This window comes from Triturus cristatus, chromosome 4_2 (genome assembly GCF_964204655.1).
Source record: "Triturus cristatus chromosome 4_2, aTriCri1.1, whole genome shotgun sequence".
In the NCBI taxonomy this organism is placed as follows: domain Eukaryota; kingdom Metazoa; phylum Chordata; class Amphibia; order Caudata; family Salamandridae; genus Triturus; species Triturus cristatus.
The window spans coordinates 231,855,537-231,877,381 of NC_140586.1; the positions used below are offsets into that span (position 1 = coordinate 231,855,537).

A 21,845-nucleotide genomic window follows, 5' to 3' on the forward strand; every position below is an offset into this window, starting at 1 on the left:
AGAAAGTCTGTTCTCTGAAGTAACCAAAAACGGATATCCAGCACTTTTATAAAACCTCCAAATAAATAAATAAATCATACTCCCGCTACCTCCCTGCAACTCAAAAGTCACACCCACCAGCATGTAAAGTTGATGCTGCATAGCTAATGTGAGCTAGACACAGAAATGAGTGCCATGTAACTATAAAAGACCAAGGTGATAGTGCTTCATACCCTTGTGACTAGATATCAGTGACAAGCATCCGATGTAGGCAAATAGTAGGGATTCTGTGCTACCCCCCCAGCTTCAGCAGAGCTAGATGCCCAAGGTGAACAAGGCATAGGTGTGGGCGTCACGTACCCAGTGTCACCAAGGAGTAGGGATCAATGGTGTACTCCGCTGAGTGAAAGTTCCCGGTTCCATTGGCACTTGCGTGAAGAGCTTCTGACAGGGTGAGGTTCACTGCCTTCGGTGTCAGCTCTGTCAGCTGGTGCTCTGCCACCAGGAGTTGTATCCAGAAGAAAGCATTCAGGCTCCCCTCCCTGGGGGAGGAGACAAAAAGTCAAGTTGTGTTGTTAACAAGAGAATAAAGGGCAGGTGCATAAAGTGCACTGAACGCAAAGACTATATAGATCAAGACATAGGGGTCAGAAAGCAATGATGGGAGCAAGGAGAGACAGCCAGGAGGACAGTCAGTTTAAGTCAGGGGGCATAACAATCAAGAGTGCATGGGATGCAGAGAGCACAGAGACCTGAAACAAAGATACCATGTAGGCACAGAGAGTAAGCCTCATTGAGGCCAGGAAGGGCAAGAGGTGGAGCACAGAGACCCAAGGGACAAGGGGGCAGAGTGACAAAGAAGGGAAGGAACAAAGAGGACAGGAAGTGAAGGAAACACGGGGAGCAGCAGGTGGAGCATAGAGACCATGTGGCAGAGGGAGAACAAAAGTTAGAAAGAGCCAGAAGCTGACAGAACAGGGTACTAGGCGTGAAGATTCAAGGCCATGGGACCAAAGAGACACAGAGGGCAAGGAGCAAAGAAAACAGAAAGAGCAGGAAGCAGAGAAAGGGAACAGTAAAGAGGAAAAGGAGAATAGACACCATGGGGACATAAGATGGCAGTTGGAAGCATATACATTAGGGCGCATAAACAGCACAGCCAGGGATCCTATATGAGGTAATTTTAATCTGCGCAGGAATGAATGAAAGCGCATACAATGTGTTAATATGACCCTCTGGTGGACAAAGTGTGATGCAAAGTATATCATAAATGATGTATACTGAGCAAGTCATAAACCTATTCATCTCTCATTGGATTTTAAAGGTTAGGTGTTCTTACCACCCAACGTAATGATGCTCGCTTTTCTCAATCTCAAAATGGAGAGGGGCTGTTTAGGCCCTACTGTTATACATACCTGTCACAAGACACTTACCTAAACAATTTTTCAGTGGGTGCTCAACTCAATGAGCTATCTTATAGGTATGTGTAGGACTAAGGTAAGCTAAGCTTGTGACCATGGAGGTGGGTGACCCATGGACTTAATTTGGGAAAACACAATGCATCTGACACCAGGGGCCTTATTTTATGCAGGGTGCATGCCCTAATCAGTGCCACAGTGCAATTTTAAATGGATGATCCGGGCACAGACCTGGTCAGTGTGGCCTATTATAGATAATGCACTGCTGCCAGGGCAGTCACAAACTTGCGCCAACCCTGAGGGCAGCTCAATGGTGAAAGGCCGACTGGCTATTTGATGCACCCAATTCGTCTTTTGCAAAGTCGGTGGCAGCCACCCTGCATCTGAAAGGGGGCAGAGAACCCCCAGCAGGTGGGGCAGTAAGTGACTGCACTCGCCTGCAGTGGATTGTCTGGGGGGCTCTTGGAACCCATTTTCCCCTTTGCGCAGCCCATTGGGTGTCATTTCTTTTGTGGTGCACCTCCTGATCGTCTCTTTGCCTCTGCACCTGAATTCATAATAAAGATCGGAGGCACATGCAAAGTGTTTCCATCATTAGCATAGGGCCACCCTCCTATGCTAATGAGGGGACATCACCTTAGAATCGCTATATGTGCACCAGTGGGATCTGTATTCCAGAAGGGGCTGCACAGGCTTCTGTGGCACTTCTTTATTACCAATGCGTCATGTTTTTTTTTGTTGTATAGCCGCAAAAGCAGAAGATTACTCAAAGTGTCCTGAACCTGTCTTCATCTTTTTAATAAAATCATTCAATGTAGAGTTATAAAGTTATCTAACCCAAGAACGGATTCTGAATGAACAGATCCCTGCTATATTTTCATGGTAATCAGTGCTTAGGTTTTAGATTCTGATTCTTTGTGTGTAAATGTATCTGCTGTGGATATCCCGGAAAGCTGGACCGCAACCCTCCTTACCTTGAAGCATGAAGTGGGATTAGATTTTTCATTTGATTGGAGAAGGCCTAGCCTTAACATAAAGCATCATAGCAATAGAGTTGGGTGGAATACTTACAAGTGAAACTGTGTGTTTGGTCATTCTGACCTTGCAGGAAAATAAAAATGTGACTTACCCTGTAAGCTTCTGCTCAGATCGTGTAGTGAAGTAGATTCACATGCTCTGCATCCTCTTGCCATCTAGTGTTGGGCTCGGACATTTCCATTCCAAGTTGTTTTTCTTCTAAGAAAGTCTTTCAGTCACCGACTCCATGATAGATTTGTTTTCGGACAGTGGGTAGGAATACAATGGAGTGGTGATTAAAGAGAGTATGGTGAACATGTGCATTGATTATGGGAATTAATTATTAAAGGACGATAGCTGTGATCATAGCCGCCAACTTTAAGTAAAGAGGGTATGAGCATGTGAATCTATAGTACTACAATCTACAAACAGATACTTACAGGGTAAGTAACATTTTCAGCTCCTAGCATGTGCTGTTGTAGATACACATGCTCTGCATTGAATGTAAGGCAGTACTTCCTTACAATTGGCTAGTGTGGGGATGATGCAGAAGTCTGAAGTAGAGTCCTGAGGACCATTTGGCCTAGTGGCAGTTGTCTGGCTAAGTTATCCATACAATAATGTTTAGTGAAAGTACATTGGGTTGGCAAAGTATCTGCTATACATATGTCAGCGAATGTGATATTCCCTAGAAAAGCCATGGTTGCTGCTTTTTTAAAGCAGAGTGCTCTTCTTGTTCTTGCTGACTATCCATCATGCAATGCCTGCTTTAGATATGGGTTGGCCCTTGTGTGGTTTTGCAAAGGCTATGAACAATTAGTCAGCTTTGTGTAAGGATTGGGTACTGTCATGTGGTAAACAAGAGGTCGTTTGACAATTAGGCTGCGAAGGGCCCTTTCTGCTATAGAGTCTGGTTGAAGGAAAAAGACTGTGAGCTCTATAGTTTGATTAAGTTGGAAAGGAGAAACAACTTTGGGGAGTTATTTGGGTTAGTTCTGAGTACTACCCTATCCTTATGAACCTGAAGAACACGTTACTTACCTTCAGTAATGCCTTATTTGGTAGAGACTCTATCTAGCCGCAGATTCCTTACTTTAGAATTATCCTCAGGTGTCAGACTGGATCTAGAAATTTTTACAGGGCAGAACCCCTGTGCACCAGGTGCACCAGTAGGTGGCGACCTTCAGCTCAGCGTGGTGTTGTCCCTGCTGGAATTGACGATGACACGCAGCTGGCGGTCACACTGAGTGGGGACTCAGACCTGGAGGCTCCCAGGTTCTGTGATGGTCTGCGGGAAGTGGCTAACTGGATGAATTCCAACTGTCTCCAGTTAAACACCAAGAAGACGGAGATTATGGTGGTTGGTAAACAGGTGGCTTTGTGGGATGACAAATGGTGGCCTTCGGAGTTGGGTGTGACTCCCCTCCCAGCGGCAGAGATAAAAAACTTGGGGGTGTGGCTTGATCCTTCTCTGAGTTTCATCTGTCATACCAAGAAGGTGGCGGCTTCTTGCTATGGCATCATCAGAGGACTTCGACCCATCCTCAAATTCTTTGATGCACCCACAAGACAACTGGTGGTCCAAGCATCAGTGCTGTCCAGGCTGGATTATGCCAGCTCCCTACTGGCGGGGATAAACCAGTCAGAATTTCTGCGGCTCCAGCGGGTTCAAAACGCTGCGGCCCGACTGGTGACAGGTCTGCCTAGGCGATGCTCGGTGTCCAATACTCTGCGCTCTCTCCACTGGCTCCCTGTGCAGCAGAGGATTAGATTTAAGGTTCTCTGCTTTGCATTTAAAATCCTAAAGGGTACTCCCCCACAAATCTTGGAGAAATTGCTGATCCCCTATGTCCCCTCTCGCACTCTTAGATCGCTAGGCCAGAACTTAGCAGTGGTCCCGCTTTTAAGTTGAGCAGAATTGGTGGCCGCTCCTTTCGAGTCCTGGCAGCGAGTTGGTGGAATTCTCTTCCTCCACAAATCCGGGCCATCGATGAGCTCCTTCAGTTTAGATGGGCTATCAAGACCTTTTTATTTGTTTAGTTTATCTGTTGTGTTTCGTCTCCTTTTTTCCGCTTTTAGTGCTGTGTTGTGTTCACCTTCTCAAAGCGCCAGGACGCCCCTTTACTGGGGCAGCTGTGCGCGATACAAATAAAAATAACATAACATAACAAAATAACATATACAGGTGCTACCCTAGAGCATCAGTTTTTTTTCACATCTTACCACACCAGGCACGCGGAGCCACAAACAACACTGCCCACTAGTGTGGAAAACTAGGGTCTGCAAAACTATTTCACACCAAAAAGTCCTGCTAGACCAAACAGGCAAAGTGCCGGTCCCGATGGACCTGATGTCCAAGCAATAGTGCTTAGTGAACATGTGCAGAGAGGTTCATATTGCTGCTTGACAGATGTCCAGGTCAGGACTCCACATGCTAATGCAGTGGTCGTAGCCTTTGCTCTGGTGGAATGAACATGCAAACCCTCTGGGGGTGGCTTCTTGGCCAATGAATAACAGATTTTAATAAAGAGCACAGTTCAATCCCTTTCTTGGCTCTGGCATTCCTCACAAAGAGTTGGTCTTCCACCTGGAACTCTTTTGTGCGGTCAAGATAGAACAACAATGCTCTTTCTGGGTCCAGTCAATGGAGTCGCTGCTCTTCCTTAGAGGGATGCGGCAGAGTGAAAAAGGTAGTCAGTGTGATGGATTGGCCTACATGAAAGGGAGTGACAATCTTCGACAGAAGGGAGGATGAGGTTCAAAGAACCAGGTTGTTTGGGAAGATGCTTAGGTATAGAGGTTTAGATGATAAAGCCTGAAGCTCACTAACCCTCTGGGCAAATATTTTTGCCACTAGGAAGGCAGTCTTGATGGTAAGGAGCCTGAGAGGACAGTTGTGCACATCAGAAAGGTGAGTATTAGTTTGAAGTCCCACTGAGGTATGAAGGGTGAAGGTGGAAATATGTGCTGCAGACTGTTGAACATGGCCTACTAAGGGGAAATGACCCCAAAACCTTTCACTTTTTCCTCCTAGTCTTTGCCGACTTTCTCTGCATAATCATAGGAAACTGGCCACCTTCCCCCTGCACTGCAGAGGGAAGGTTCGTGTGCCCGTCTTCCTCGCCAAAATTCGATTGGGGGTGTGGATACGATGGGGTTTTGGTGCTGTACCTCGGTGCGCCCTGTAAACAGGTTCACCACATACCCAGGGTGGGTACGGCATGGCCTAAGTAGTGGCACGTAGCACTGAATGTGCCACCAACGGATAGCCGTCAACCCTATACCAGGTCTGCCATGGCAGGCCTGCAGGGCACCCCTGCCTAAGTTGGCATCACTTACACCTCTACCAATCTGGAGTGGGTTGTCCCATATCATGAGGGCACCCCCCCCCCACGTAAGCCCTGACAGGCACTGGGGTGGGGAGGGGGGTATGCTGAAGACCGGGTGGGCACAAATGGATCTTCCTTCCCCAGGTAGTGAGGAACATCCCAATGAGTCTTCCCCTCCTTAGCATTTGGCTCTCCCCATGGATACTCCTGGGGGGTTACTGAATCTCTAGTGTGGCCTCAGGGCTTTCCACACATCCTCAGTGTCAAAGGTGTAGAGAAGTGTATGCGCCTTCCTACACTGGTTAGGAAGAGGCACTGACACGTTGTTCAGGAACATGGCTAGTCTGCCAATGTATACTGAGGTGTGTGCACCGTTCCTGATGCTCTTTTGGATAGGTGTCCCACCTGTATTGGCAGGCTGAAGGATGTGCCCTGACACCTATGGTATGGTGGATAGGCCTGCCATCGTGGGCTGATGAGCGTACACTGGCAACCTCAGAGTTCTAATCTCCGGATCAGGCCTGCCGGTGCAGACTTGCATCTGAGCGTTTGCATCCATGGTGCTAGCAGCAGGGTGCCTGGTCCACTGTCGTAGCCGGGAGTGTTTAACTATACCGATGAGGGTGTCCACCGGGCCAAGCAGGGTGGTGGTGCACACTAACCTGGGTAAGCTATGTGCCCGGCCTGTCCGTGCCACATAAAACTGCAAATGCCCTTCCTGCCTGTGTTGGGAAATGGCACTGATTCCATGTTCTGAAACATAGGACAAATCTGTCATTGCAGACAGGTGGGTGCACACTAGCATCTGTCGTGGTTAAACACATCAGCAGCTTGCCAGGGTAGACCACTGTGAGTGTGCACCGACACATATGGAGCCTGTGATTGCATGTGCTGCCTCACAACACAGGTTAGTGCATGCGCACAGACACACGTATTGGTTAAACCCATGTTCAGTCTGCTGTGCAGACTCAGGTGGGTGCACTGGCACCACTGGTGCTGGAACTATGTGTCCATCCTTCCATCGCAGGTCGGGGTGCGCATGTGCACCCAGGTAGCAAGGAATAGCTATCGGTGATTTTACTACCTATGAGGCCTTCTCTACCCATAAGTTAATATGGGAAACAGCCATGGGAACGGCAGACCTCTGCCATTAGAGGGCTGAATGGGATAGACGGAAGATAGAGGTTGGGACACATAGCCTCTAGGGGTTGGATCATGGCCCCACTAAAGATTAAGAATTGTATTCCAAGGCCCCACGACAGACAGGCCTACAATTTAGGGGAGACCTCTGTTGTTCAAAGGGAAAATCCCTACACCACCTAGACATCTACGACACACGACAGTATAACTGGTGCCATCCTCCAGAAAAGGGGGAGATATGCTTGTGGTGATGTGGGACAAGAGTACCTGAACTGCGTGGTGCACATTGTCAGAGGACTCTGTTTGGCACATGGAGGATAACGGTCCAAATGGAGACTGACCTGGTCTGAGGACCTGCTGAAGTGTGGCACCCTGAAGTGTGCTCTCCAAGGGCCTGACGCTTGGGCTCCTTTTCTTCCGGAGATCTCAGGAACATCAAAGATCTCCCCTGAGGGACCTATACCATCTACCTGTGACATCTGGAGATGGGTGCCCTCTCAAGTGTCCACCTCTGTTACTAAATCCAAACTGGTAGCATGGTGTGAGCGTGGACTTAAGACATGTGTCTGTAGACTGGATTGCCAAGTGCAGAGCCCCATAAATGTGCCCACATCTGAGGCATGTGGTTCCTGTACTGTGCGACCATGACACTCATAAGTGTCTAGTGACGGTGAGTGGATTCACTGGATGCGAAACCCCTCATGGCCAGTTTCGTCGATCATGCTGCATTTCTCTCCTGCGACAGGCTGACGGCATGCTCATTGCATGCGGTGCCTGATTCACAGCGTGCAACACTCGGAGGTTGGTGCATACCCAGAGTTGTGCCTCATTCTACCTCATGTGGCTCGGCTGAACTTGTGCCTGTTTGTGTGTGACTGGACTGGTCTGGTGCAACCTGTATTATCGTGCACCCAGCATTGTGCCTCATTTCCAGAGAGGTACGGAATTGCAGCTTTTTGCTGTGTGTGTGACTGGAATTGTTTGGTGCAACCCAACTCAACGTGCACCAGTCATTGTGCCTCCTCACTAGGGAGGCGCAGAATTTGCAACTCATCGTGTTTGAAATCTGAAGTGCCTGGTTGCTCTGCCCGGATCCCCTGGTCATGACCCGGATCATTATGTACCAATCAGGTTGCCTCATTCTACAGAGAAGCTCCCTTATGTTACTCCCCATTCATCGGTTGTTCCCTTGTTGACTCTCATCGTGATGTGCCAACTGTCATCTCCACACCTGGCCCCTCCTGAAGACATCTTGGCGGTAGGTAGTAGTGAGAGAAATTGACTTGGTTGAAGAAACGCTTTCGAGACAGTTCGTGAGCGGGTCAAAAACTGTGTGACTCCTTTGTGTTTTGAGACCTGTGGGTGAACTTCCTGAGTGGCTGCTAACCTCTCCCTTGTTTACGTCTACCTCCTAATTAAAACTGTTACATATTCCCACCTGCTTCCCGAGGGCCCAGACTAAGTGTGACTTTGGCTGTGTGTGGCCCAGTGAGAGTCGGGCTGGTTATCTTCCATCTGGGGGTATGAACTTGAAGGTGGAGGGAGGCTTGGGCAATGGAGTCTGCAGAGGGTGAACCATATACCTGCTGGGTACCAGTGGCACCACATTAGGGTGCTGAGTGCATATGTAAGAGTGTGCCTTATGGACTGGCTGATACCCGATGCATGGAGTAGTGGTGCGGAGTGACTGTTCAGTGCTAAGCTATCCAATAGTAAGCACGGCTTATACAGCAAATGGGGGCATGCCTTCAGCCAACCAGATCTTTCAAAAACCTATTTACAACAGGGGATTTGAACAGGGAAGGCTGATCTGGCCACTGCAGAAAGGCTGAGATAGTAGAAAGATAGCCCATTAAGGTGCCCAAAGCAGAGCCCTGCTGGACAAGAGAAAGAATAAACAGAAGGACAGCAGAAAGAAGGTCAATCTGTTTCTCTACCCACCATGCCACAAACTTGCCCCTATGGCAGGTATATACTGTCTTGTAAAGGGAGGCTTGGCTGCCAAGATAACACTGCAGACTTCGGGTGGAAGGTCAAAAACCGTCAACTGTTACCACTCAATTTCCATGCAAGAAGGTGGTGCATCGACAGGTTCGGGTTTGTAACCCTCCCCTGTAGCTGCAACAGAAGATCCTACCGAAGAGGCAGCCTGATTGGAGGACCGATGGTCATGCTCAACAGCTTGGGATACCAGACTCTCTGAGCCCACTCCAAAGCCACAAGGATAACTTGGGCCCGGTCATTCCTGAACTTCCTGAAAACTCTGGATAGGAGTGATATAGGTACAAAGGCTTATAGGAGGCCTCAGCTTCACTCGAGATGAAAAGCATTCCTGAGCTAGAGATGCCTTGGAAACTCCAGCTTGCAAAACTGCTGACAGTGTACTTTCCCATAGGTGGCAAGCAGATCTAACCAAGGTTCTCCTCGCTATTGAAAGTGACCTTGCGCCTCCTCCGAATGGAAATGCCATTTGTGATCTGCTGGGCATCTGTGGCTGAGTTTGTCCAACCTGGCGTTCAGAGAGCCAGCCAGGTGTTGAACCACCAAGGATATGCCCTGTCGTTCCAGCCATGCCCAGAGGTGCACGGCTTCCTGACAGATTGTCCATGACCCCTTCCCACTCTGTTTGTTGCAGTACCACATGGCAGTGGTGGTGTCAATAAACATCTGCACAAGCCTTCCCTTGGAGGGTAGAAAGGCGTTCAATGCCAGCCGGATCACCCGGAGCTCCAGTAGGTTGGTGTGGTGTCTGGATTCCACCAGAGGCCACTGATCTCCACCTCTCCCAGATGGTTGTCCCATTCCAGGAGTGACGCCAGGGGCGTAACACAGGCCCCCGCATCCCCCGCGGTGCGGGTGGCCCCCTCAGAACAGAACTATGGTCTGAGGCCTCTGGATAAAATGCGGAGTGGTGGCCCCTCTGTGTACATTGCAGGGGGGTCCCTTAAACTTTCGTTACGCCACTGAGTGACGCATCTGTCACTATTATCATATCTGGTGTGGGAAAGGAGAGGGGTCTGCCACAGACGCAATCACGGTTTATTAACCAACACCGCACATCTATTTCAGTTCTCGCTGAGATCTGGACCATGTCGGAGAGATTTCCTTGATGCTGCGATCACTGGAACCTCAGGTCCCACAGCAGATCCCACACATACCAGCGTGCTTGTGTCATACGCAGGATGCCATGAGGCAGCAGCCTCAGAGTCAGTTTCATTGAAACCCAGGATAGAGGCTGAAACATCAGTATCATAGCCTGAATATCCTAGACTCTTCGTTCGTGAGCATAAGCCGAACCTGCACCGTGTTCAGAACAGCTCCGATGAAAGGGGGCGTCTAAGAAAGGAGTCAGGGGTGATGTTGGCAAGTTGATAGTGAACCCCAGCGCGTGCAGGAGTTCTGCCATAGTCTTAAGGTGGGAGACAACTGTGAGAAGTTGGCCTGGTATATGATGTTCACTAGTTAAAGTGACCACCTTGTACCATGCCAAGCAACCCTTATGGTGTGGTTGTAAGTCAACCTTTTCGGACTAGCTGCCCTAGTGGTAGCGTAGGCTAAGCAGTCTTTGAGGCTAAACTCGTGAAACGTGTTAAGCAAGCTGTTTTACCAAATACAACCCCCTTTTATACCAATGAAAGGACACCACACAGATATATATTCAAAATATATATGTATTTATTTCTCAAAGTAACCCCTAGTCTCTTTATGAGCACAGGAGCACAAATCGTCAAACAAGATTACAGTAGAATACACAGAAGTTGCACTTTATATGGATAGGCCCTGGTGGCCGCTCAAACCATATACTAAAATAGTGGTATAAGTACCACGGACAGAAAAGGGAAAAGGCCTAGGGCCTCTAGAATCGCTGGGCCTACAAGGAGCTAACTTCAGTTAGTGACCAGGAGGTCCACGGGTGGCGTGTGCAGAGCAAATAGTCACACGCGTGCTCCCATAGGTTTTCAATGGGTGCGTAAAAAGTACAAAGTTACTGCAAAAGGAATCTTCCGGATGGACTATGAACTCAAGATTGGAAAAAAAGACACTAGAGATGATACTCTACACTTGGGCACCGGAGTGCCAGCTTTACCTCACCCACAGGAAGCGGGTGCATAGGCGTCGAAGTGCGTCGGGTTTCTTCTATCTGTTCAATGGAGCCTGAAGACAAAGATGCTGCAGGCGGTCGGTCCGGAAGAGATGCGGTGGATCCAAGAGTGGATCAGAGATGTTGAAGACCTGTAAGCAGAGGGGACAGTGTTCACAGTCACTAGCCAGTGACCAGCGTGGCACCAGGTGGGTACCAGGCGATGTCGGGTGCAAACAGGAAGGAAGGTGTAGCTTGTCTCTGCAGCCACGTGGTCCCTGAAGGTCGACGACGTCCAGGAGTCGGTTCACGAGCTGTCCCACGCAGGCTCTCGCTGTCGGCGGTGTCGGCGACTTGGTCGAAGCAAACAAGCCTTGGCAAAAGCAATTGTTGTGGAAAACGAAATAAGCTGATGGCTCTGACCAGCAAGGTCAGAGGGACTGCTCCTTTGGAGGGGAGCAAGGGCCAGTCTGGAGCAACCAGACCAGCGGTGTATTTCTTGAAGTTCGTCGCCAAGATGGCCACTAGCCAGCGGGCCAGCAACCGGTTAGGCGCGTCGAGTGGCAAAATACAGAAGGGCCCCACGCAGATCGTGGAGATGCTGGAGGGCTCACCTTTGGTGCAGATGCTGCTCGGGTGTTGGGCTTCTCAGATCCCAAAGCACAACTTGGAGGGAGCCTCAGTTGTTGCGCTTGCAGCTTGTCGTGGTCTTTTCAAGATGGCTGGCTCCACGTGTCTCGGTGCCTCCACGGGTCTCCTCTTCTCAGGGACTGTGGATCGGGCGGTGAGAGGTCTGGAGGTCCAGGTCTTGTTGGTCTCTGGGCTCGGGCTCCTGCGGGAGGCGGCGGCAAAGCAGACGTTGATTCGCTGGATGGTGCTTGCGTTAGCAAGGTGGTCACTCCCTGACCACAGGGGAGATAGGCTTCAGTCCTCTGTGCGGCAGAGCGTCGAAGTTCCCGTCTTCTTCTTAGTTTCAAGTTGATTCCAGGATGTCTGAAGTCTTAGGACACAGCTCCTACCTTTAAGCGGATTCTAGGGGCCGGACTACCTGCTAGGTCCCTCCCTAAGGGTGGGACCAGGAAGGGGGGTGGTTACACCCCCAATCCTTTGTCCAGCTCGCCCCAGGCCCGGGACTGGCGTGCCCCAGGACCGGATTGAACTGGCATATGCACCGAGGCTCCTTGTGAGCCTCAGGCATGTCTGGTTTCTTTCAAGCCCTATCTGACCAATACACAAAATCCTGTCTGGGGTGGTGCATGCACCTCCCCTGGCAGGAAACCCTTTGTCCACACCTCCCAAGCTGGAAGGACTCCCAGCAGCAGGAGGGCAGACTTGTGTCTGTGGTGGCAGCATCCATTTTGTGGAGCTGAGGCTATGTCTGATTTTACCCGGGTTTCAGGTACTGCACATGTCGTGTCCCTCTAGAAGGGTGGAATGCTAACCCCGTCGCCAGAATTGGCGAGGGGTTAGTATTCCAATTCGTATGACACCTTACTCGACATGTTTTGATAAAGCCAAACCAAAGTTAGCATTTAACCGCGAGGTTCATAATGCACTTAAGAGTATATGGTATGACGATATCTGGAAACAGTAGAAGGAAGTTGTTCCGACCACTGCAGACAGGCTCAGCTCATGCCAGAGCACCATCTCACATGGAACCAAGCACTCTGCCTTCAGGATTGTTAAGGCCTGCCATAGGAGTGACTTATAGGTTACCAGGTGTCCCATTTAAGGTTAGGTATAGGTATACTACACCTAAGTAAGAGGTGGTTACTCCAACTTACCCCAGCTGAGTGATCAGCCAGTTGTGTCAAATTTGTTAGGCCAAGCCGGGGGTGGCATAATACATGCTTCAGCCCCTGGCAGGCCTTGGATACACCAATGCCCTGGGTACCTAGTGTACACTGGTACAGGGGCTAACAGGGTGATCCACTTCCAATTGGTTATGCACCTAGGGTGCATAGTTTTAATTTAGTAGAGAGAACAGCAGGCTGGGGGTCTGATTGGCAGGCCCACAGCCTCAATATGTCAAAAACCAGTGAAGCAAAAAGCAAAAATTTGGGGTGACCATAGGATAGCAGACCCTACTCTCCTACAACAACTGTCTGGGGCAAGCACACCTTCAACAGTCAATCATCGAGATAGAGGAAGACTGGTAACCCAGACCGTCGCAGATGAGCGGCAACCACCACCATCACTTTGGTCAACACCCGAGGGATGCTGGCAAGGCCAAAAGGGAGCACGGCAAACTGAAGGTGCTCATGGCCTACCTTAAACTGCAGGTAATGCCTGAAAGCAGGCAGGACGGGGATGTGAAAATATGTGTCTTGCAAGTCCAACACTACCATCCAGTCTCAGGGTCCAGAGCAGACAGGCTTGAGCGAGCGTGAGGATTTTTAATTTCTCCTTTTTGAGGAAGAAATTGCGAGGATGAAGTTCTAGAATAGGATGAAGACCTGAGTCCTTTTTGGGCACCAGAAAGTAGCGGGAATAACAACCACGGCATACTTGTGGTCTTGGTACACTCTGTTTGGCTCCCTTGGCCAAGAGAGCCATGACTGCCTAATGGAGTAAGGAGAGATGGTCCTCCGTAAGCCTGTCATAAGTGGGTGACATGGGTGGAGGGGTCATCACAAAGGGGAGGGAATAACCCCTTAGGACAATCTGATGAACCCAGCAATCTGATGTTCTCGACCACCAGAGAGACAGGTGATGGCGTATCCTGCCTCCCACTGAGTGTCTATGATCGCTGGAGGGCGTAATAAAGGTGTTTGCAGGATGCGGCTTCCGAGGGGGTGGTGGACTGTCCCGACCTCTGGATGGGTCTGTGGACACTTCATCCTCAGCCATGCAGAAGATGGTAGGCTTGCTTGCCATTGTGGCTGGGCATGTAAAGACACAGCTGGAAGCCCTTTCCATGGTCACAAAAGGAGTGAAAGGCGGACTGGGGTTGGCGGGGGCACTGAAAGGCCCTAGGAGCTGGCTGTAGTTTTGCTATACTTGAAGCACTCCAGCACTAAGTCCCCCTTGTCTCCAAAGAGATGGGAGCCTATAAAGAGCATTTCCATAAGCAAAGCTTAGACAGCCCCTGAAAAGCCAGTTGTCCACAGCCAGATGCAGTGCCGTAAAGCCACTGACGATGAAACCGCTCTGCCTAGCGAGTCGGTCCTGTTCAGCCCACATTGGATCGTGAACTTCGCTGAATCTCTCCCGTCTGCCATAGTTTGGGAGAGTATAGCGCGGGCCTTCTCCAGGTACATGGGCAGCACCTGCGCAACATAATCTCATGAGTGCATGGGAGTAACGGCACGCAGTGATCAATGACCAGAGTGCCAGGCTGGTGGAAGAAAACATTTTCTTGCCTAAGGTGTCCAGCCTCTTGGATTCCCTATCCAGTGGGGTGTTAGGGAATGCATCAGGATTTACAAGGGAAGTGGATGCTTGGGCCACCAAGCTCTCTGGGGTGGTGTTGCATGAGGAAACTGGGGTCCCATGGGGCAGGACATCGGCGGCGGGGAATTGTCCTGTTCACAGGAGCCCCTATGCAGAGTTTGGACGAGGTCCCAAGCAGGAGGTCCATAAGGACTTCATTAAATGGGAGATGAGGTTCTGATGGGTTCACCCTCAGCTGAAGCACCTCTGTCAAGTTGTTAGTCCTGACTGCCACTGAGGGCAGGCTAAGCTTCAGGACACCGGCCGCACTTCTCACCACCATAGTGAAAGATGCTCCCTCCTCCGTGGCCACAGTAGGAGGAGAGACAATGGCAGTATCTAGAAAGGTGTTCCGTCCACTGTCATCCACCAAATTCCCACACCAGCCCATGCTGGCGTCTAGGGTCTGGTATTCTTCAGGGTCTAGTGGCCCGACCCAATATTCCCCAAGTCTTAGCCCAAAGGAATAGAACTCAGGCTCTGGCCTGGAGGGTATGGCTCCAGTCTGAGCTGGAGTCAGCATCGGATGAACCCCCCTCCAGCTACACTTCAGAGTCGGGGATGAGAATGGGGACAGCGCAGCCGGATGCCCCGGGAGCATTGACATCGGACGAGGAAATCATCTTCCTCATGGAGGACATCCATATCCACTTTGGATGCCCACCCTGTGGTATGCTGTGGTGCCGTTCGGGGAGAAGGCCTCACAGGGTAATGGTCCAGGTCTGGATCCCAGTAGGGAATTAACATTGTGGTCATCCCTTGGGCCATCTGTGGGTACCAGGTCAAATGGTTCCTTGAAAGGGTAGGCAGGGCCGAAGGGGCTGCCTTCCCCATAAGAGGAGTGGGGGGCCCCTCTCGCGAGTGCGGAGGCAATGAAAGTGGTGACCTGGGAGGTGGTGTTGGTGGTGGATGAGGTGGAAGTGTTGATGTTGGTAGAAGAGGAGGAGTAAGTGAAACACAGGGGAGAGGGCTGGTTCCCATGTCCTTGTGTCATCTGAGTTCAGGAGCTCGAGAGGCATCCAAAGCTATCTGCTCCTGGAAAGTTGGTTTCCTCTTTCGAAGCAAAATCTCCAAAGGCGTTGTCAGAGGGATCTTTGTAGAGATTTTTCCCAGCTAGGGATGTAAGAACATTCACTTGTGCTTAGCATCCAACTTCTCCTGCAATATCTGTAAGAACGGTTGCACTGAGTAGTCAGAAACCACTGCCAATGGAATCACTGGTGTCAACGGTTGTTTCAGTGCTGTTGCCAATCTTGGAGTCAAGGATATCTTCGGGATCGAGCTTGGCCTCTTTGCCGGCATCAAGGATGTCTTCAGAATTAATGCTCCTCAAGGCTTTTAGAAGAACTTGGAGCTCGACGGCCGATGACCAGAGCTGGGAGCGGCATGGGCTCCAAAGCCTTTGTTTGGTGCCAACTGGAGGCTAAAGGCTGAGGAAGCCCCGAAGGATGTGTGGTTTATGGCATGGCTTGATACTTCTCCATAAAGCCCCCTCAGAGGCTTGGTGTGGGTGATGGTGCCGACGGTTGATGTGGCTGAATACCCGCGGCCAGGTGTCCTCACATTTTTTGATGTAGAGCCAGGCCGAAGATGTCAGGGGTGTCATCAAAAAAAGGCTTGTCCCTGCATCTTCTGGTAAGCCCACCTTCCTTCTTGTCAATACTGGAGGGTCTTATTCGGATGGAATGTCAGACAGGTCTGGCACGTAGTGCCATTGTGGTTGGGGGAGTATCAGAGGTTGCACAATTTGTGGTGATTAGGACATGGGTATTGCATGTGGCACTGGTGACATTTTAGGAATGGCATCCATTCAATTACCCTAAGTGCATTCTCTGCAGAGAAATCATCGAAGATGATGGGCATGTGGCCCCGAAGAGGGACTGAAGACCAAAGGTCAGGAGTTGATGGTTAAGTTGGTCTCCAGAGGCTGTCGTCAAACAGAACGGGGAGCATTTCCCCCATAATGAGAATCTAATTTCCCCGCGTGGGCCTGAGCGAAAGTTTGAAAAATGTGACAAAACTCAGAGCCCCAGTAATACATGTCAAACCCGATACCGGGAAAAAACACATGTTGTCGGTGCCCACATGCATTGCCAACTAAAAGAAGCGTCATAGTGTATCTTCTGACCTATAAGACTGGCTTTGATGAAAATAAACTTGCAAACATCTGCACCCAACACCCAGGTGGCAGGAGGATGCAGAACATGTGAGTTTGCAACACATGCTATGAACATATATTTTCAACAAAAATGTCACTTCATTCACACGGGATTTTCCTTTTGTAAGTTGAAACCTTTACTTGACAAGCAGCTGACAATGAGGACTAAACAACACACATTTTTTGATTTATTTCTGTAAAATGTAAAAACATGATCATAAATTAAATTCTCTATTTAAAAAAATATTAAAAATAATGTTTAAACTTTTTAACACAGTCTTCAAATGGTGTGAAATGTATGTCTGACAATCTAAAAAGGAATTGTACCTCAAAGCAAAGGTACGGATCAAATGTATGCATTTTTTTTTTAAACTGTCATTGTTTATTAGAGTCATTAATAACATTATGCTTTTAACATGCTGCCACTGTTTGTTAAAAAGATAGCAAAGTTAACAGGTTACAATCCTAACTTTTATAGAAGTTAATAAGGTGCTTTAATAAGTTGTGTTTGCTTACAAAATAATGAGATTATACTTTATGACTGCCTCCACAATGCCCCACAACTAATAACATATGCAAATAGGCTTCATGGAACACACTCACCCATCAGGGCCTCAAAAACAATCTCTCTTCCCTTGAAGTCTTCAACTATGAGAAGGACACTGATCAACAAGACACTAGTCAAGGAAGGCTTTACCCTAGGTTACTATCAACACCACCTTAAATCATAGCGCGTTTCCATTCTCCCCAAATAAACTAATTTCTACCCTCCATCAAAAACTCAACCTCTGCCCTAAACTCAGGAAATAATAGCGTGTTACTCATGGTTACTTTTTCATAAAACCCCTGTCAGGAGAATCCACGCTAAACCCCCTAAGGATCCTCAACTGATGACCTTCTCCCCTCACCATTTTAGAGTTCGCAGCAGCACCCTTTGTACCCACTGTACACAAAGGAAGGACACAAAACAAGCACAGTTTCATTCAAATCAATACACAATGGCTCCTGTAAATGGAACCCTCCAGATCCCTGACCCACCCATGTCGAGTTCCGCTAATCCTGTTCCCCATTGTCTCTAATCTCTACATGCAGGGCTTGGGGGTTTTACTAGGCAGACTATGAATTTATACCAAGCTGTAAGCTGATGATAACCAACTACACCAGAAGCTTCCCTGCAGAGGACACTGTTGCATCCGATGACACGACTCCCTCATACAAACCTAGATGGTGAGCATCTAAACCTTAATACAGCCAATATCAATATATTGGCTGTATTAAGGTCTGTACTATTACCCTCTTGCCCGCCTCACCCTGATTGCAGCACACTGGTAGGTAGTTTGAGGTACTACGACAGCTGTGGAAAAAGTACGATTCCACTTCTTTAGTTCGCCACTTTGAATCCCTAAATCCTCAGAAGCAACAAGAGGTAGGTCTCTCCATAGTATGCACTTTGTGTATGTTTCGCTTAAAAAATGCCTACAAACATTTTTTTAAATATTTTTACATTTTTGAATGCAACTTTCCCTGGCTGTTTGTGATGGCAGTAGAGAAATTGACCGGTGCAATTCACAGAGAATTCTAAAGTTTTCTCCACCTCTTACATCCCCTGCAGCAAGTGATTTGGTTTCCATATTAAGAGCTATCTACCATCAAATAAAACATCACCCAAAAAAACACACTGCCTAGTTCCAGCTCTACCCACTGTGTCAAATGAAACCCTATCTGCACGACACTAATGTTTGGCACCTTATGACTGACTACTCTATGAAGGGAGATCAGTGGAGTTCCACAGCCTGCTCACCATTTGCCCAGTGGCTCAGAGAGACATGACTCCCCAGACACGCCACGGGGCCTGTGGAACCTTCTCTGCCTGCGCCTTCACCATGACAGAGTAAATGGTTCGCTACCTGCCCAAGCTGCATGTCCTTTAATACAGGTGACATGAGCTAAAATTAATAGCCTTAGTATTTGGGGTTTCAGTATTTGCAGACGACTCAACCTGTTTCTGATTGTGTGTATTGTGAAGTTGTCCAGGTCATCCTCCATCTACCTAATTCACTTCCACACCCTTGCTTATATCTATAGTTTGGTGGCAGAAAACGTTTCATTGTAGCATATGGAGCTTATGTGTTTTACTTCTTTCACATTAGGCAGCAGAGTCCTTTGGGGCACATTTACGACCCCCTTGCACCGCCGGTGCATCCCTTTTTTTGGCGCACCGGCGGCGCAGTGTGCTGCTCCATAATTACAAGGCTACGTAAAGCCACCCTGCGTGGCTTTTCGTGGCCTTGTAAATACGGCCCCTTTTCACTCAGCACTTTGCGTGAAATGGGTGTGCCATGGGTGTTGCTGTGGGTGTTCCCAACATCTCGTAAACCTGGGAATGTGTCAGAATCCCATGCCTCCCCAGGGGAGGCGTAAGGGGGCCCAGCGAGGAGAAATACCTATATTTCTCTCCTCGTTTTGTAGGTCTCGCCTGAGCCAGCACATGCGCTGTCTCAAGCGAGACATTTAGTAAACGGGGCTTTTAAAAGTGCGACAGCACGCTTTTGGCTGGCATTTTGCCTGCATTCACGTGCACAGGCACGAGCAGAGGCGCCATATGGCTTTCCTCTCGCTCAGCTAAGCGCGCGCGCCTCACTTCAATGCCCCTCCCCCCACCACAGAGCGCGTCTCGCAGCATTTAAAAAAAATTATTTTTTCAACTTTGAGCGTGAGGCGCGCGCGCGGTCAATGCTTGTTTTAAAACTGATTGAAGAGTCTGTTTTTTAACTTTAGCAATGCCCGACCTTATGGCGCCCTCTTAAGTTGCTGACAAGCGGTAAACGGGAACATCGCTATTGCACTATGAGCAAAGTATGACGGACCTCGTGCTGCTCTGGCGGCCATAGTGTGCAACCACACTGCAGTGAACTACTGTTGAATTTGTACTTATAACGTTTTCATGAAATCGCATGCATGGGTCAACTCGCGCCGGCCAGGCTGCGCTCAGCTGCGCTCACTGACTGCAGCGGCATTCATGTCACGTGACAAACATTGTCCATTCATTTGCAGAGTCAGGACATAAGTCAGTAGTGGGCGGCAGTTCAGTTTCTAAGTTGTTCAGCAGCCCACCACTGTGCCTCTCTCATGATGCCCTGCCACTGGATAGGGCTGCTGGAGACTTGCCATCATGGCCGACAGCTCAGTCACTCAGGTCTGTAATGCGACCGACTTCTTGAAAATATTTTGTTTTACGACATTAGCCTGCAGCTCACTGCTCTTCTCAGGCCGCACTGGTGTGGTGCCGCTGCGGACTGGGCAGCTCAAGCAGTCGGTGACGCTAATAAGGACTCCTAGCAGCTGAGACCGCGGCTGCTACCTCGCAGCCTGGACTGACCGTCAGTTTGTGGGGTGCACCAGCAGTAAGCAAGAATTTATAAACATGGTGGCCCAAGTACCACTTCTAACCGCACTAATTGAAACCAGGGCTTGAGTACACCGTACAGAGGCCATGTACCTGCTTTTGCTGCCTCTCAGCCAGGACAGCAAGGTACAGACTGCTTGAGACATATCAGCACTACCTCAGTGCAAGTACATTTGAGCAAACATTAGCACTAAGCTTCATATAGCACCAATGGGGTAATTTCAAATATTTGTTTTTCTTTTCGTGGCCTTGTAAATACAGCCCCTTTTCACTCAACACTTTGCGTGAAATGGGTGTGCCATAGGTGTTGCTGTGGGTGTTCCCAAAATCTCGTAAACCTGGGAATGTGTCAGAATCCTACGCCTCCCCAGGGGAGGCGTAAGGGGGCCCAGCGAGGAGAAATACCTATATTTCTCTCCTCGAATTTTGCGTCTTGCCTGAGCCAGCGCATGCGCTGTCTCAAGCGAGACATTTAGTAAACGGGGCTTTTAAAAGTGCGACCGCACGCCTTTTGCTGGCATTTTGCCTGCGTTCACGTGCACAGGCACGAGCAGAGGCGCCATGTGGCTTTCCTCTCACTCGGCCAAGCGCGCGCGCCTCACTTCAATGCCCCTCCCCCTCCCCCACCACAGAGCACGTCTCACAGCTTTTTTTAAATTTATTTTTTCAACTTTGAGCGCGAGGCACACGCGCGGTCAAAGCTTGTTTTAAAACAGATTGAAGAGTCTGTTTTTTAACTTTAGCAATGCCCGACCTTATGGCGCCCTCTTAAGTTGCTGACAAGCGGTAAACGGGAACATCGCTATTGCACTATGCGCAAAGTATGACGGACCTCGTGCTGCTCTGGCGGCCATAGTGTGCAACCACACTGCAGTGAACTACTGTTGAATTTGTACTTATAAGGTTTTCATGAAATCGCATGCATGGGTCCACTCGCGCCGGCCAGGCTGCGCTCAGCTGCGCTCACTGACTGCAGCGGCATTCATGTCACGTGGCAAACATTGTCCATTCATTTGCAGAGTCAGGACATAAGTCAGTATTGGGCGGCAGTTTGGTTTCTAAGTTGTTCAGCAGCCCACCACTGTGCCGCTCTCATGATGCCCTGCCACTGCATAGGGCTGCTGGAGACTTGCCATCATGGCCGACAGCTCAGTCACTCAGGTCTGTAATGCGACCGACTTCTTGAAAATATTTTGTTTTAAGACATTAGCCTGCAGCTCACTGCTCTTCTCAGGCTGCACTTGTGTGGTGCCGCTGTGGACTGGGCGGCTCAAGCAGTCAGTGACGCTAATAAGGACTCCTAGCAGCTGAGACCACGGCTGCTACCTTGCTGCCTGGACCGACCGTCAGTTTGTGGGGTGCACCAGCAGTAAGCAAGAATTTATAAACATGGTGGCCCAAGTACCACTTCTAACCGCACTAATTGAAACCAGGGCTTGAATACACCGTACAGAGGCCATATACCTGCTTTTGCTGCCTCTCAGCCAGGAAAGCAAGGTACAGACTGCTTGAGACATATCAGCACTACCTTGGTGGAAGTACATTTGAGCAAACATGAGCACTAAGCTTCATATAACACCAATGGGGTATTTTCAAATCTTTGTTTAGGTCTCGGGACCATCCGGTCGGCAGACCGGAAGTCCGGAGATTTAATGACTTGGAGAAGAGGGGCTTGCACCCGCCCCTCTTCTCCCCTGTTCTCCATTGGCTGGCCTCTTGAATGCTGGCCAGCCACTGGAGAAAAGGTCAGTCACTCCATTGAAGGCCCGTCTTTTTCGGATCGGGGGGCGTGTTTTTTCGTTGCTTTTCGCAGGGCGTGTTTTTCTCTCCTCCAGCCAATGGCAAGAGGAGAGAAAAAGAAACACGCCCCCGAATCCGAAACCGA

At 49.4% G+C, this 21,845-nt stretch overlaps 1 protein-coding gene across 2 annotated transcripts in view; it reads right to left on the reverse strand.

Annotated features, from left to right (window-relative positions):
• TMPRSS6 (transmembrane serine protease 6) overlaps positions 1-21,845 on the reverse strand; it is a 220,698-nt gene that overhangs the window by 153,787 nt on the left and 45,066 nt on the right. For both annotated transcript variants that reach the window (XM_085601346.1, XM_085601345.1), the window contains one exon: positions 340-521. In XM_085601346.1, the coding sequence (XP_085457472.1) occupies positions 340-521 (182 nt within the window). The remainder of the gene's footprint in view (positions 1-339; positions 522-21,845) is intronic.